At 34.1% G+C, this 16,456-nt stretch overlaps 1 protein-coding gene across 5 annotated transcripts in view; it reads left to right on the top strand.

Moving 5' to 3' along the window:
- LOC106665622 (chromodomain-helicase-DNA-binding protein 7) overlaps nt 1–16,053 on the top strand; it is a 38,068-nt gene extending 22,015 nt beyond the window's left edge. For 3 of the 5 annotated variants that reach the window (XM_014392149.2, XM_014392147.2, XM_014392148.2), the window contains exons 13-37: nt 16–172; nt 378–585; nt 709–904; nt 976–1,440; nt 1,503–1,656; nt 1,723–1,861; nt 2,468–2,555; nt 2,634–2,733; nt 2,804–2,975; nt 3,058–3,147; nt 7,153–7,335; nt 7,995–8,250; nt 9,603–9,704; nt 9,861–10,003; nt 10,079–10,221; nt 10,286–10,493; nt 10,555–11,476; nt 11,577–11,814; nt 11,892–12,003; nt 12,068–12,250; nt 12,588–12,780; nt 12,875–13,312; nt 13,377–13,547; nt 13,706–13,871; nt 13,953–16,053. In XM_014392149.2, coding sequence (XP_014247635.1) covers nt 16–172; nt 378–585; nt 709–904; nt 976–1,440; nt 1,503–1,656; nt 1,723–1,861; nt 2,468–2,555; nt 2,634–2,733; nt 2,804–2,975; nt 3,058–3,147; nt 7,153–7,335; nt 7,995–8,250; nt 9,603–9,704; nt 9,861–10,003; nt 10,079–10,221; nt 10,286–10,493; nt 10,555–11,476; nt 11,577–11,814; nt 11,892–12,003; nt 12,068–12,250; nt 12,588–12,780; nt 12,875–13,312; nt 13,377–13,547; nt 13,706–13,871; nt 13,953–15,502 — 6,777 coding nt within the window. In that variant the 3' untranslated portion in view covers nt 15,503–16,053. The remainder of the gene's footprint in view (nt 1–15; nt 173–377; nt 586–708; nt 905–975; nt 1,441–1,502; nt 1,657–1,722; nt 1,862–2,467; nt 2,556–2,633; nt 2,734–2,803; nt 2,976–3,057; nt 3,148–7,152; nt 7,336–7,994; nt 8,251–9,602; nt 9,705–9,860; nt 10,004–10,078; nt 10,222–10,285; nt 10,494–10,554; nt 11,477–11,576; nt 11,815–11,891; nt 12,004–12,067; nt 12,251–12,587; nt 12,781–12,874; nt 13,313–13,376; nt 13,548–13,705; nt 13,872–13,952) is intronic. The other 2 variants (XM_014392150.2, XM_014392151.2) reach the window with 2 other exon arrangements.
- The last annotated feature ends 403 nt before the right edge of the window (nt 16,054–16,456 follow it).

Genomic DNA, 16,456 nt, shown 5'->3' with positions numbered 1-16,456 from the left:
GTTGTTCAATTTTAGGTGGAATTGACCAATATTCAGAAGAAATATTACAGAGGTATTTTGGAAAGAAATTTTTCATTCCTTTCTAAAGGAACTACTTCTGCAAATGTGCCAAACCTTATGAACACAATGATGGAACTTCGAAAATGCTGCATCCATCCTTATTTGTTAAATGGTAAATCCTCTTTTCTTAATAAAATTTTGATAATACCATTATTTCTATCCATGATGGTTAATATGCTATGCTAATTTTGAAAGTGCTTTAGGTACTTGCTGATAATAATAATAAATATCTGAACATAAATATCAAAAGTTTGAAAAATATAAAGCAAATTTAATGACCTATGATGATGAATTAATGTTATAATTTTTTATTCTAGGTGCTGAAGATCAAATACAGCATGATTACCGTCAACAACATGGTGATGACCCTGATTCCTATTACAAAGCCTTAATTAGTTCTTCTGGTAAAATGGTGCTTATTGACAAGTTACTCCCAAAGTTGAAAAGCAGCGGGCACAGAGTACTGATTTTCTCACAGATGGTTAGATGTCTTGATATCTTGGAAGACTATCTTATGTTCAGGAAGTAAGTGCTAGTTTGAGACTGTTATTAGATTTGATTTATTATCATTTTCATCATTGAAGACATCAACAATCAAATTTTATTAAATTTCTCGATTAATAAAATGCCATGTTTATTTTTTTTTAGATATCCATTTGAACGAATTGATGGTCGGATTCGTGGTAATATGAGACAGGCTGCGATAGATAGATTCTGCAAACCTGATTCTGATAGGTTTGTGTTTTTGCTGTGCACAAAAGCTGGTGGTCTGGGTATCAATTTGACTGCAGCCGATACGGTGATCATTTATGATTCTGATTGGAATCCACAAAACGATCTCCAGGTAATTAATATTATATTTCTATAGTTTTACTCTTTATTTACTGCAATAATCTTATGATTATTTGTTTTAAGGCTCAAGCCAGATGTCATAGGATAGGACAACAGAAGATGGTTAAAGTTTACAGATTGTTATGCCGGAACACATATGAAAGGGAAATGTTTGATAAAGCATCTTTGAAACTCGGCTTGGATAAAGCTGTCCTGCAAAGTATGAACACAGCTCAGGGAGGCAAAGAAGTTGGCGGGAATAATAAGCAACTTTCTAAAAAGGAGATTGAAGATTTACTCAAAAAAGGAGCGTATGGTGCAATCATGGAAGAGGATAGTGCTGCTGATAAATTCTGTGAAGAAGATATAGACCAAATTCTAGAAAGGCGGACGCAGATAATAACTCTAGAAAGTGAAAAAGGTTCGACATTCTCCAAAGCTAGCTTTGCTTCAGCAGGTATCCGTGCAGATATCGATATTGATGATCCAGACTTTTGGAAAAAATGGGCAAAGAAGGCTGATATCGATACTTCTGAACGTGATGAACAGGTAAAAATGACTTTTATTCATAGAAATTATGAATAGATTTTTAATTTTTGATTGTATTTCAGAGTGAACTTTTAATGCATGAGCCTAGGAGAAGGACTCAGATCAAGAGGTATGGACACGATGAAGCTGTCATGGACATCTCTGATTTAGAGAGTTCTTCTGGTGGCGATTCGGATAATGACAACGATGCATCATTAGGAGTTGGAAGAGGTCGAGGTACCTACATAAGTTTTGTAACAAAATGTTCGCATTTCTCAACTAACATCTTTTTTTACATTTCAGGTCGGAGAGTTAAGAACAAACTTCATAAAAAGCACAAATTCCGCTTTGAAGACTACACTTCTAAAGATGGAGAGATTGCTTATGGAACATGGGCACGGTCTGAGTGTTTTAAAGTGGAAAGAGGTCTTCTTACATTTGGGTGAGTTATCATTTTTAAAATAACTTGATGTTTTCTTCATATGATTTATAGTCCTTGATCAAGCATAAAAAACAGGCAAGGACCCATTTTATTGTTTCTAAATTTCACTTGTTTAAAATTGCTTTAAGGTGTCAACCAATTTTGGTATTAAAGAAGTAATTTTTTCTGACCTAGAAATTATTCTTCATTCTGTCTGTACTGGTAGTGAATAGCACCACAAGTGCTAAAAAAGACATTCCAACCTACAATATTAATTATTTTGTAATTTAAAAAAATTATTAAATTAGTTTTCATGTGAATTGTTTGGTGTAAAGGATTTGCAATTTTGAACACCGAAAATGCTTGTGTTAAAAATTGAAAGTCTACACAGAATTGAAACATATACCAGAATAATCAAAACAAAGCCATGAATATGAGACCAATCCCTGGTATCACACCCACTAGTTCAAAAGATATTAAAGGAAGAATGGAGAGATTTGGTACTCCCCCTAAGATCACAGAATAATGATCATATTATCATAATTGGTTATATATTTGTTTTGTGATTAGAGAAAACTTGTTTAGTATCCTTTTCTTGATAAAAAATCTTTGTATACTTGCATCTAGATGGGGTCGTTGGCAAGAAATTTTAGGACACAATCAATTTAGGGATGGATGGAAAGAAGCTGACATTGAAGACTGTGCTCGAGTTATTGTGAGCATTAACCCATTTTACAAGAATTCTTGACTTATGCAATTTATATTTTGTAAACATTACATTTTATGTTTTAAGGTACTCTATTGCTTGAGGTTCTACAGAGGGGATGACAAAATCAGAACTTTTATCTGGGATCTCATCACACCTCCAGAATATGATTCTAGGAATCATTTAGGTACATACAATCAGATATACAAACAAATCATGCTAAATGGTCAGTCTAATGAACTTTGTATTTTATTTAGAAATGTTTCCAGGACAAGTCCAAAGCATACCAAGAGGTAGAAAGGCAGCCAGGAAACTCAAGCACTGTGACGGCATGGACTTTAGTGACCATTGGAGTCGCCATGAAAAGTTTGACGGAGATATTTTCCTCGAAAGCAGCTATAGAAAACACCTGAGTCGGCATGCTAACAAGTAAGTGTATTTATATTAAAAATGTTAAATTTTTGTTTTTAAAATAATCTTGTTTTATTAATGTTTTGTTTTGTTATTGTAGATTGTTGTTGAGAGTTCGTATGTTGTACTACATCAAACATGAAATCATTGGAGACCTTGTTCAGCACATATCAGAAGGAACACATATTAGGTTTGTTATGAATAACATAAAACATTGTATAATCAATTGCTAGTACTGGCAATGCCATAAAACCACTTATCCTACACACATTTGATTTATTATCTCAACAATGATAGTTGCTTAAAAGAGAAATTACCTGTATTTGACAATGCCAGATATATTAAAATGGAATAAAAATTAATATTTTTCATTGTTAGGATCAGTGCAGTATTTCAAGCAACAGTTTCGGAAGCCTTTTAGTATTTCTAGATATTAAACGTTACAAAAATTATACGTTGGGTGGCATACACGTGAATTGCAAACTTTTATTTTTTTATAGTAACTTTGCAACAAAGAAATCTATTTTAACCCATTCAATGCGGGACCGAAATCCGAGACCATCCACCCAGGTACAGAATTTTTTCTTTTCCCATGAAACTTGATAGGTTGATTGCCTTTAGGTTCTGATTAATAGCAAATAATGTTTTATCGCTTAAAAGTGCGTTTTTGTAGGGTTTCAGACCGTGACTCCACACTGGAGTCAACAGTATGTGCCAAAAGTCTGAGTATGCAAACCTACAACTCAACGCATTTTGTCCAATCCCCTTGCGGTGATTCAACTTATCAGTCACAAATTATTTAAAATTTTCATATTCTAAACCGTTTCAAAAACCTATTTTGATAACTTTTTCTTTACCAATGTGTGAATGAGGAAAAATATTTCCATGCTGAACAAAAAAGAAGAAAAAAAACCTTTTTTTAGATAATAACATCTTATTTTTTCTAGTATTTACAGTTGTTATTATCCATGTTTTTATTTTTACAAAATGAATTTAAAAAAAAGGAATTATTTATAAAACAGCATATTTACAACAATAAAATTATATATTCACAACTTTTTCACTCATTTTTGTTTAAAATTAACAAATAATATAAAATTTAAAAAAATCTATTTACAATAAAAATAATAAATATTGATATTTTTTATTATTTGGATGATTTAAATTTTTTGTTTTTGTGAAATTCCAAAAACCACGTTGGAATGCAGAGGCCTGGCTTGTCGCTGTACCCCATGCATTAAGTGTTTATGTCCAAATGGTCCCAGCTGTGGTGATTCCGGGAAAAATATGATTGTTGCACAACATAGGAAAATAAAAATATAAATTATAATTTCAAAAAACTCAGACATAGTTCATGAATTTTGTGAAATGATATTTACCTGGGTCATCCTGACTTCCTTCTATTTTGTGAAAACGAGGTAAAATTAATTAGCAACGTGTTCATATTACTTATATAATTAAGTTCTTCGTCAAAGTTGGTTTCCAATAAAACGGGACAAAATAGGTAAGTTAAAAAAAAATCTTTCATGTAGAAAAAACTAGATAAAAAATACTAGTTCTACATAAAGACAAACAGATAGTTTATTTTTAATTTTAGAACATATTATTTAGAAAAAAGGTCGAACTTACAGAAAGAGCGGCATTGAAAATAGATATGGGTTTGTAGTGCTATCTAGAGGTTTAAGGTTAGAGACTTGGAAACGATGCTCACAATAAGATGATAGCCCAGGCATTCTGATCTGTTCGAGCCCTACGGGGTCTTTACACAACTTTTCTAACATGCGGAAAAAACTTTGATGTCTTGGAGAAAGGGGGTGGACTCCACTGAGAGGTCACCCGCATTGAATGTGTTAAAGGGGTTTTGCGGTTAGTATTTAATCTTGCAGTAAATAGCATTTGTTTTGTTTATGTAGCACGAGTGGTATCAAATGTTTAGAAAGCTATTTCACATTTATATTTTTCTTTTGCCCATTTGTTTAAAAAATTCACTTCATTTTGTTGTTACATATCAAATAACTTTAAATAATGAAACACCTTGTCCTATTAGAGTATTGTAGATACATCAGTTAGTAAGATAAAGACCAATGGCTGGAAGCTGACTGCCAATAAAGGCAAGTAACGTCGCTTATTGCATGAATTGCGACCTACTAAAAAAAAACCATTGAACACTACTTTGCACATGAAACCTTCATATCAGAATAATGATTTTTTATAAATCCAGCAAATTTATTTATTTTTTTAAATTTTATGTTAATTATAATTTTTTGTATACATATTTTATTTTTATTTCAGTCATTACTTAAAAAAATTCATTTTATATTTTTCATTATTTGCCCCTCTTTATTTTTATTGTTTTAATGTGATTTATCATTTTATATGTTTATTTCTACATGAAGCTTATTGTGGTCTTGATATTTCTTGACCTTTATTTAATTTGTTAAAATGCACCCTGTTTGAAATTGTAGTTTTTCCCTGTGGTTGACTAAAAAACAGAATATCAAAACCATTAAAATAATATGCACTAAGTAAATGATATTGACATTTGCTAAATTGACTTGAGCTTGTGAGGACATGATATACTTTGATTAAAGTACCATGGCGGCTACAGTTTTGATTTGCACTTTTAGCAGTTCAGGGTTCAAGTCTGCATTAATCCTTCAAATTTTCTTTGAGAATAGTTTGCACAAAAAAATTGTAATGTGGTCAGACTCAACTAACCATTGCATGCAGTGGTTAGGGTAATAACACAGAACTGTTTTGACTGAAGCATTTAACAAGAGAAAAACCAAGTCAATGAGTTGTCCAGTTGAAGCATTGTGATGACATGAAGCGGTGCATACCGCCGGTAGGTTTTAAAACCAAGTCAGGTAGTGGTCCAGCCGACCTACTACTTGATTTGAAAACACCAGCATTCATTATTTGCATTGTATTTAGTCAGCCCTGACACATGGCGTTTCTTTGAGCGGGGTTCATACCTCATAACTTGTTTGCTTCTTAGTATTTTTGTTATATATTTCGAGTTCCAAAATGCAAAAACATGTGGAAAAATGTATTAGGGAAGTTCCTAGGAAGAAAATCCTACTGCTTTGTGGGTCTTGAAAACTCCCGAATACATTGATTGAAAGAAAATCAAATAATATGTGTATTTATTTACCCATAGTAATAAGATCTTTTGAGGAATACTAAGAAAGAGAACTTAATTAAAAGAGCATGAAATTAACCATTGCTTAAAAAGAAAATTGGCAAATTTATTTCTTACAGATTGTTTTCTCTTTATTCCTCTTTAAGAACTGTCCACAGAAATTTTTTCAATTGGCAGTAATTCTCAACTGATACAAGAAATGCTTCATGACCTCTGCATGCCATAAGCCAGGAAAAACCAACGTGATAACACTTCGGTTAAAACCATTATGAGTATCTTGTCTGGTCATAAACCTACTTTACTTATTTATTGATGACTGGTCCAACAAAATTTGATGACACTAGATAAACTTGCTTATAAAAGTAAATAATTAAAACTAAGTTATAGATGTTTAATTTATAGGATGAAGTTCGTATCACATTTACTAATTGTGTCTTAATCATGACTACCGCATATTGCCAGAGCCTATAACTTTTAGATTTGCCGTTTACTCTAGTCTTTTTCCTTTTGAATTTCATTGCCTAAGCTCTTATTAACATTACTAAATTTTATCATATGGATATCCATCACTAATGAGGTTTATATGATCATTTTTTAATTGCAATAAAATATTTTTATTATAGATTAAGCATATTAAAAAAGGTTCTTATTAACATGGCCACCAATTCTTAATTTATAATGAAATAAGTTAGAAAAAGATCAAGAAACCTTGTAATTATTGTGTTCCCTTTCCTAAAATTGACGATGACAATAATTCCATAGTGGTTAATTTGAAAAAAAAATCTGGGTCTGAAATATAGGATAAAACCTCAGAACTAATTAAACATGTAATTGGTAATTTGCTGTATTTATTTTCTAATCAAAAATACAGCTTTAACTGAATAGTGTGCATTTAAACAGTATTCGTTATCCTCCTATTCCATGTATACATTCAGTATGCATGTACGTGCATCCAAGTTAAAAATTCAAGTCTACAATAAGCTTTTAGTAGATTGCATGAGCTAAGAAGCTAGGCGTTGATGTGTGTATGTGTGTGGATGTGTGTGGGAACAGCTCGCTGCCCATGGCTGCACCACATTGTGACCAGAGCACTTCACCGGCCCCTTGGTGGGACAGGGACGCAGACAAGTCCTTGGTAGTGGGCACTTACAAACATGGATACGAGTCTTACACCGAGATGAGAAGAGATCCCACACTGGCATTTATCTCCCTCTGCGGCCCTCCATCTAACATACTGTAAGCATAACATGCAGATATCTTACTTCTTGGTTTCCTGTTTCCTTTTGTTTTAAGCTAGTATCTAAATTAAGGCGTATGAAAAATGTCAGCATTAAAATTCTTTAAAAAAACAAATGGCATTTTTTATCAAGTGTTATTTCGTACACCTTAACGATGATTGATTATTCCTGTTTTTCTTTAGTTTATATGTTTTTGTCAGACTACTTAATAAATTGTACTTGTAAAATATGGCATCACATATGTTTATGGTTATTTAATGTAAAGATATCTGCATTTTCATAATTATATTATTTATTTTTTCATAACCCACTAGAATTAATTGCATTGCTATATTTAACCTTTACTTAGAATTTAGTGGTGTTGCCATGTTCATATCCCTGGCTGGCTGATGGCTAACAAAACGCTTCTTACCTTTTTATTTATTATTTTATGCTTTTTATCCCATTTTTTATTTATTTTCATTTTTTATAAACTGATTTGACAACTCCTACACAAATATCTCAGGTAAATTAGTTAATATATTTAAGGTAAGATTGCAGCCAGGGACACTCAACAAGAGTTACGTAAGCCATTATTAGGGACATTTGAATTTGAAATTATAAATTAAACAAAAAGACTTTAAAACAACCTTTGTTTTTTGCTTCTAATGTTTACAGTGATGATAAGGAAATGAAACTGAGCGATGAAGATGACGTGTCAGAAACAGCTGGAGGCATCGGGACAAGCGATGAAGTTTCCCAAGCTGATACAACGGAAGAACCATCTGCTAGTACTGCAGCACCAAGTGAAGATGATCCAAGTAAACCCCAATGGCCCTCTATGGTTGATCTGAATCAAAGACTGAGGAGAGTGATTAATTCCTATCAACGAAACTTCAAGAAAGAAGAATTGAAATTAGCTCAAAAAGCAAAGGTAAAAAATGTATAAGAATGAATATGAGAGTACGTGACAAATGTAGATATAGTTTGAATTGATATTATAATCAAATATTATTATTCAAGTTTTAGTTTATTAATACATTTTGAGAAGTATTTTTAACTTGTACTTATTAATTGTTGTCTTAATTATTCAAAACATTTTTCTATTATATACATGAAGATAATTGTATTGTTGAGTAAGGTGTTGATAAAATTTATTCATAAAGCAACCAGATTAGAGAAAATGTCATCTTCAAGTATTATCAGAGCAGTAGTATTATCTTAAGTGAAACTTTTATCTATTTTACCCCAAAGGGAAAGATGAACTAAAATAATTTTTCATTCATTCAAGAAAACTTTCACTATTAAATAATAAAGTGAGGAAATGTGCTTACATCAATTTTAAAAATAGTTGCTATTAGGCCCATGCACATATGTGGGTTTTTTGGCATCGTGTTCCGCTCTGGGCCTGCACTTGCAGTCTGAAGTACAGAGCATCAGATTCAGTGCTCATGGCTGCGGTGCCACAGCCGCACTGTCTAGCAGACTTGTGGTCTTTTTTCCTAGCATTTCCCTTCTAGGCGACCAGCAGCAAGGTGGAAGGTGGAAATTTCAAGCCATCGACGCCGTAAAAAGTGAACCAGTTAATCCAGCGTCCTAGCGAAGAACAGGCCAGCAGATGTGGCACGAAAGAAAATAGCATTGCTTTGTTGTTATTCAGCACCACTTTGAATGCCATATTTGTATGCTTCCTGTTTCTAATTTCAATTTTGGGGTATCCATCAGAACTGCATGCAAAGGCTGATGAAATTGATGTCAAGTTATTTATACAAAAAAATAGAAAATAGCCTGATGTGTAGATTGTTGGGAAAAAAATCATCTATTTTGTTTGTAAATGTACTCTTTGAACACATGGTGAGCAAAAAGGCCATGTCAGACATCCATCCCATTTAGCAATAGGAGAACCTTACTGGAGGTATTTTAAGTACTCTTGCTATGACCCTGTAGTGAGACCGGACAACTGTGCATTAAACAGCTACAGCACTGCAGCAGGACTGTCTGTAAAAAAACCCAATCTGTGCATCGGGCCTTATTTCTATGGATTCCCTCACCCCCTCCAATAACAGAAGATTACTAAAGAACTAGAAATAAACAACCTTTACATACAGATTGTGAATTATGCCAGAACGAAAATTACTGTAGTTTTGCATGTTTGTTTGACATTATATTTATACTATAGTGAGAGTAGATAAATTTTTCATTACTTTTATATTAGTTATAGTTTAAAAAAAAAAATCTTGGTGGAGGAGTACATGTTTATTTAGTGGTTGTGATGTATTTGTGTAGCAAACTGGTATTGGCGGTGGAGATAGTCAAGCAGGGATGGACATCTCCACCTTGATGGCAGCCCGGGGCTGGGATTGGCACCAGCTCGCCATGTATCTATGGGTGCGTACTAAGCATGAATTATTTAATGCACTATTACAATTTTGATTGGACTTGTTAGAAAAAAAGTAGTGTCTATTCAAATTATATTATTATACCATGTAATTTGTAAAAATTGTCACTTTCCATTTTAATCTAACCCTACATATGGTTTTATAGAAAGTTGAAAGGAGAGAGAAGTTTGATCAGATAGTCAAAGAGAGAGAAAGACAAAAAATGGAAGTTAATCAACGAAAATGGACACGAAGGGAGGAGCAGGACTTCTTTAGAACTATATCTACTTATGGAGTTGAATTTGACAAGTATATAGTCCATTTACAAACTACAAGTAATGTTTATCATTATAATTAATTATTTTATTTTATTATAAATTTTAGACAAAAAAAGAAATATGAATGGACCAAGTTCCGTGCCATTTCTAAATTAGATAAGAAATATGATGATACTTTAACTGAATATTATCTTGGATTCTCTGCAATGTGCAAGCGAGTTTGTGGTCTCAAACTGTCACCTGAAGAGGGTTTGTAATTTATATAAATTAAAATAATTGCAATATGATTTATATATTAAAAAATATATTACAGAATGTGTGGACATAGCTGTCGAACCTATTTCAGAAGAAAGGGCTAGGAGAGTACTTGAACGTGTAGCTTTGTTGTGTAAAATAAGAGAAGACACTCTTTGTCATCCTCAGCTTGACGCAAGGCTTGCTTTGTGCCTTCCATCTGCTGATGTTCCAGAGTGGTGGATTCCTGGAAAACACGACAAAGATTTATTAATTGGTGCAGCAAAGTAAGTATATTTGTTTGTAAGGTAATAAATAGAAATAATTGACATTATTATTTTTACATAGACATGGATTAGGGAGAACAGACGTGTACATATTAAATGATCCGGAACTGTCATTCCATGAAGTAGCAAGAAAGAACATAATGAACTTGAAAGGAGAGACAAATGTAAAACTGGAAAGGCCTGAAGATTTAATGCCACCTGACAAGAATGAAATAGTTGTTAAATTGGAGAAAGGTGAAGGAACGCTGAAAATCGAAAAAGTCGGTGTGAAAACTGATCAAGATGCTCAAGATGTTAAACAGGAAGTGGAAGAAAAAGAGAAAGAGCTGAAAGTCGAAAAACAAGAAGGAGAAGAAATTGATAATACTGCTAAGACTGACGAGCCTGCTGCTGATACTAAGCAAGGAGATGATAAAATGGAAACTGTAGAAGCGGAAATGGAAACAGAAAAACAGATTGTTGTTAAAGAAGAGGAAGAGAGTAACAAGACAATAGAATTATCATCTAAACTTAAGGAAAGAAGTGAAAACCAAAACCCTTCTCCCAAACCGGCAGAAGTGCCAAATGTTCCAGCAAATTATGATAAGCAGGATCAACAAAACAACACTGTTCCTGATGTTATAGAAGAGTCGAAAGAGGAAAAGGTCGAAGTCAAAGTAGATACAGTCGAAGTACCTGTGGAAGGTGCTGTTAAAAATGAAACTGATGTTCAAACTGCAGAAAAGACTGTAGAAATAGAAGTTCCAAATGAAAAGGTTGAAAAACCTGAGGATAACACGAGTAAAGAAGAAGAAAAGGATGTAGAGGGCATTGAAAGGTTTAAAGCAATGTTTCCAGAATTGGAAGTTATGCAAAAACTACCAGAAATCGATACGACAGTTGTGACTGAAAAAGCTAGTGTTCCAGTCCCTCGTACTGCTTTAGACTCAACTGTTGCACAACTCATTGCACACAGCTATCAGAATCCTATTAAGTGGCCAAAGGTAATTAAAATAATTAACACTATTAGCTTATTGACCTAAACTTTTCATCAATTTATTTCAAAATTAAGTTCATTGTTAATAATATACATTACTTTTACAGGAGCATGCTCTTCAAGTACGACTTCAGCATATAGTACATGCGGTTGAGAATAAAGAATGGCCTGTTGGAAGAAATTTTACTGCTTACTCAGATGACCAGCACCACGTTGACGATTTGATGAGGAGTTTTGGCGAACCTTCAGAAATTATAACTATAACTACAGATCATGGGAACAAAGGCAGTTCTTTGGCTTCTAAAAGGAAACGGCATATTGCAATAGATGTTGAAACTGAAAGAGGTACGTAAAGAGTAAATAAAAATACTTGTAAGTTCTGAAATGTTTTACATTCTAACATTTTTTTTTTTTTTTTTCAGCAAAACTGCATGCATTACTTAATAGTACCAACATGCAACTGCAGCATGCCATGAAACATTCTCCAAGCACTCCTTGGGATCATACAGACGAATCTTTATCAGAAGATTCCAGGTATATATCCTAATATACATTACATGTAATTTATTGTAATTATATCTATAATATTTATGTTAAGGAGGTCTACTCCACTCACTGGCGTTGGGTTGCAACCACCTCCTGCTCATCAGCAATCTCATGTTTCAAATCGAATGCTTTCTATGCCTTTTGATCTCAAGTATCATCCAGCACCTGTAGACAAATCAACAACACCTGTACCCTCATCTCCAAGCTCACTCACACCGATCGATCTTTCATCAGGGTATTTATTACCAGTACTTAAATTATATTTTTTAATTGAGTTATGATGATAAATTTATTAAGTGAATTGAAGGTTCAGGATTTGTTGTTGAGCAAGTACAATTATTTTCCAATTGTTATAATTTGCAGTAAGTGCATAAGCTTAGATATACAGTCAAATAAATCAGTGGTAAAATGTCAGAAATTAATTTCTGAGAAAATAAATTTCATGATTAAATAGTTGTCATGACGGTTAAAGTTAATAATTATTACTTATTTGAACATAGATTGAGTTGAAGTCCAATACTAAAATTTAAATTTATGTATACCATTTCTTTTGACTACTTTTTATTTTTTAGAAGTTCTATGAAATCTACAAATGTAGATACTGCCTCAAACACAAACTATATGGAGGAAGTGCAAGATTTCTCACTGCCATGTAAAAAACAGCAAACCCAGTCACAAACATCATCACAGTCACAACCTCAGGGTTCTGCTGCAAAAGGAAAATTGGACGATATGTTAAATAAACTAATGCAAAAGAAAAATTGTGTAAGTTATGCTGCAATGATAGATAAATAGTTCTTAAAATCATTTAAAAATTGAAAACAATAAAACGTATGTAACAAAATTTAACAATTTACAGCCTATAGAAGAGCCTGTGATAGGAAAGGAAAAGAAACGTAGGAAGTTAGATGAAATAGTACTAGGTTTATCTGCTGCCAAAGAACAATCTACCGATAAAAAGAACGTAACTCCAAGTGTTACTGTGACATTATCAAATAAAAACAATCCACCCAGGAGTTCTCAATTCTCAACAAGCAGTTCTCCCTCCCCTCCAGCGCTTAAAATGAATAAACCTCATGATTCTGCATACCTTGCTGAACAACACTGCCTTTTATTAAAACAACAGCAACAGTTACAACAACAAATTTTACAGCAGCAACAAGCCTTGAAACTTTCTCAACCTACATCAGCAGCTGCTGCTCAAGTCCAAAGGAAAACGTATGAAGCAATGATCGCTGACATTTCAAAAGTTGCCGACTTTTCATCAAAAATAGGTGCATACTCTCATGAAGCAAAGGTACGGAACTTTATAACATTGAAGTGAAAGATTTGGATAGCATTTTAATTGTTTACATACACAGGTAAACAAATGGTTGGCAGAACAGAGTGGAGTTATGCCAGAACAACCTCTTTCGGCTGATTTCTTATCACCAAGAAGACGGAGGCCAAGAGTTGATCCAACACTATTGGATTGGAAAAAACTTACAGGCGAAGAAAATGTATCAGTTATTAACAGGATAACCGGGAAAAAGGTATGGGAGAATATTTGTTACTTTCAGGAGTAATTTTTGTAAAGCTTGTTTAAAGAACATTTTGGTTTGATGGACAATGTTTAATTCTCTTGTTTTTTTCTTTTAAGTATTTTTCAGCCTTTGATTTGTAAATGAGTGTATTCAATTTTGTATTTTAGCTTACTGGTTCCAAAGCCCCACAGTTGAAAAGACTTGCCCAGTGGCTGCTTGAAAATCCGATGTTCGATGTGGACCCTAAGTGGGCTGAACTTGTGAAGGAAAGAGGTAATCTTCCTCATGACTTACAAAAACGACTACCTCCGAGTGACAGGAAAAAAGGACCTGGTAGGCCGCCCCTTCTTTCATGCCCCCCAGGCACTTCGCCTCCTGTAAGCCAAGCTTCTAATACGCAGTTTCCGTCTTTAGGAGGAATCAATCCATCTTCATTGCTGTCTGGACTGTCTCTTGGAGGTTTCGACCCGAAAAATCCTTTGCTGCTACCATTTGGAGGAATGCCGAACATGAGTGCCCTAAGTGGTATGAGTGGTTTAGGGAACATGAATTTAACTAATTCTATATTTGCAAATTTGGCAGGCCTCGGTCTGCCAGGTTTAGCGGGAATGGGAGGGGCTACAAGTGATGCTACTTCTTCTGGAACTGTAACTGACACGACTTCGTCTATTACTAATGCTGGCGCAAGTACATCCAAGCAAAATAAACCCAGAAAACCTGAACAGAGTGGAGTAAAAACACCAGTATCTTCAGCCCCTTCAAGTTTGCAAAGTTCACTGCCATTCTTTTTTCCTAATCCTAGTTTACTTTATTCACCATTGAGTTTGGGGGCACAACTTGGAGGTTTGAATCCTTTCTCACTGCAGCCAGGGTCGGCGTATGACAGTCTTGCTCTATTAAATGGAACTTTAGGGGTTAGTTCAGCTTCGTCAACATCAACAACATCACGAACAGCCCATAAGAGTACAACCAACACTGTAGCTGGAAGAGCATCTACGATGACATCATTCAGCAATGCCGCTTCATCTCCATTGTCTAACAGCCAACGTTCTGGTTCTAGGACTAATACTCCATTGCCACAGCAACAGTTTATTTTACCCCAAGATACTCATATATTAGAAAGTCTATCCAGAGGAGCAGCCGCTGCTGTGGCCGCAGCTGCAGCTGCTGCAACCAGTAACAAGGGTCGTGACAAAACACCGTCTCTAAAACCGAAAGATCTCGAAGGATTAAGAAATCTAATCCCCAATTTGCCAGTAACACCTCAATTTTCAAAAACAAGAGAACAAGAAATGAAAGAAGCTCTGGAAAGCTTCACTAAGAATTCATCAGAGTTATTAGCAAGAATGGTGCAACCTCCTCAAGATACAAAGAAGGAGGACAAAGGTAGTAAACGAACAAGAGAATCTACTCCTGTACCTGACCTAGAACAAGTATCAAAGAAACATAAAAATGAGAGTGAACTAGAAAAGGATGATCCAACCAGCAATAACCCTCCTAAAGTTTCTTGTAGTGATGAAGGACAGTTGCAGGTATCAGCACCAGCAACTCCTCAAACACAGACTCCACCTCCTTCTATAACACCAAGTTTAGAGACTGTACCGACAAAACTATGCGAAACTCCGCCGGTGGTAGAATCTCCTGTTCTTGCACCAACTCCTGCAGCTCCTGCACCAGTTCCTGAGCCAATGAATTTAGCTGAAAGTGCTGGTGAAAAAGATACAGATGAGCCTGAGTCAGTTATGTTGGAATCTACTCGAGAGGAAGACGAAGGAAGCGGCAGTAGAGGTGCTGAAGCTAGTGGTAAAAAGAAAAGGTCAAGAGGTAAAAAAAGTCCTGTAACAGCCTCTGTGAGTGATGTAGTGGAAAGAAAGAACTTAAGGAGTAGTGCTGGAAGAGCTGCTGCTGCTGCCGCTGCAAGGCAACGGGCTGCCTCATTAGAACAGCATGAACCTGCAGTATAGGCTTTCTACATTCCATTTCATTTCATTATGCACGTTTCTTCTACCTGCTTCAAGAAATTACTTTCTACTCAAAACTCGTTTTTGCTCTCGATACAATTTTTATTTAAAGAATGTATATTTTACTTTTTACCCCTTATTCTTAAATTGTGGGCCATCAATTAATATATCGGTTTTTTTATATATTTTAATATTCACTATTATTTATTCTACAGACCTAAAGAATAAATCTTGTATTGACAGCTTGAACTTTTGGGGCCAAAATTAAGTGCAGTCCGATAAATAGTAGCCAGTGATTCAAGCCTTGAAGTGGTTGGAAGAAAAATAATATGACAGTGCATTATTAGTTGATCTAAGAAAGAGTACACTAAGTTAAAAGTGGGGATATAACTTGGTGTACTGTGTCTGTACATTACGCTTAATACATGACCAACAGCATAAGACTTAAATTATTTTAAAAAAAAATGGTTATGGAAGTAGATTGTACAGCATATTTATGTGTGTATAACAATTTTATCTTTATTGGCGATCTTTTTTTCTTTTCCAGAATATCTCTACAGCTTTTTAACTGTTTTATCTGTGTTATATTCTGGCCGTTCTGCTGTAGAACCTATTTCCTGTTATGTACATTCACTTGTTTAAAAATCATTGATGTTGTTTTATATTATTTGTGTTAATAGTAGAAAAAAAATTGCTTGATATATATTTTTTTTTAAATATTGTTCTCTTTTTACTTGTGTGTTTTATCAGATCGTGGCTGTTGTGTTGTGTTGGCTTGATAAAGGACAATTAATGCACTAAACTCGTATATAGTGGTAATCGGTTGTTTATATTTATATGTATATTGATAGTAAAGAAAAAATTAAAAAAGGAAAAACTATTATATTTTAACTGTGATAGCATTCACTTTTAATTAAACTGAGCTATTGTTAATTTCACTATTTGTATTTTTTTGTA

Source organism: Cimex lectularius, unplaced genomic scaffold, assembly GCF_000648675.2.
Source record: "Cimex lectularius strain Harlan isolate CLEC.00 unplaced genomic scaffold, Clec_2.1 scaffold104, whole genome shotgun sequence".
NCBI lineage: Eukaryota > Metazoa > Arthropoda > Insecta > Hemiptera > Cimicidae > Cimex > Cimex lectularius.
This window is presented reverse-complemented; position numbering and strand designations above follow the sequence as displayed.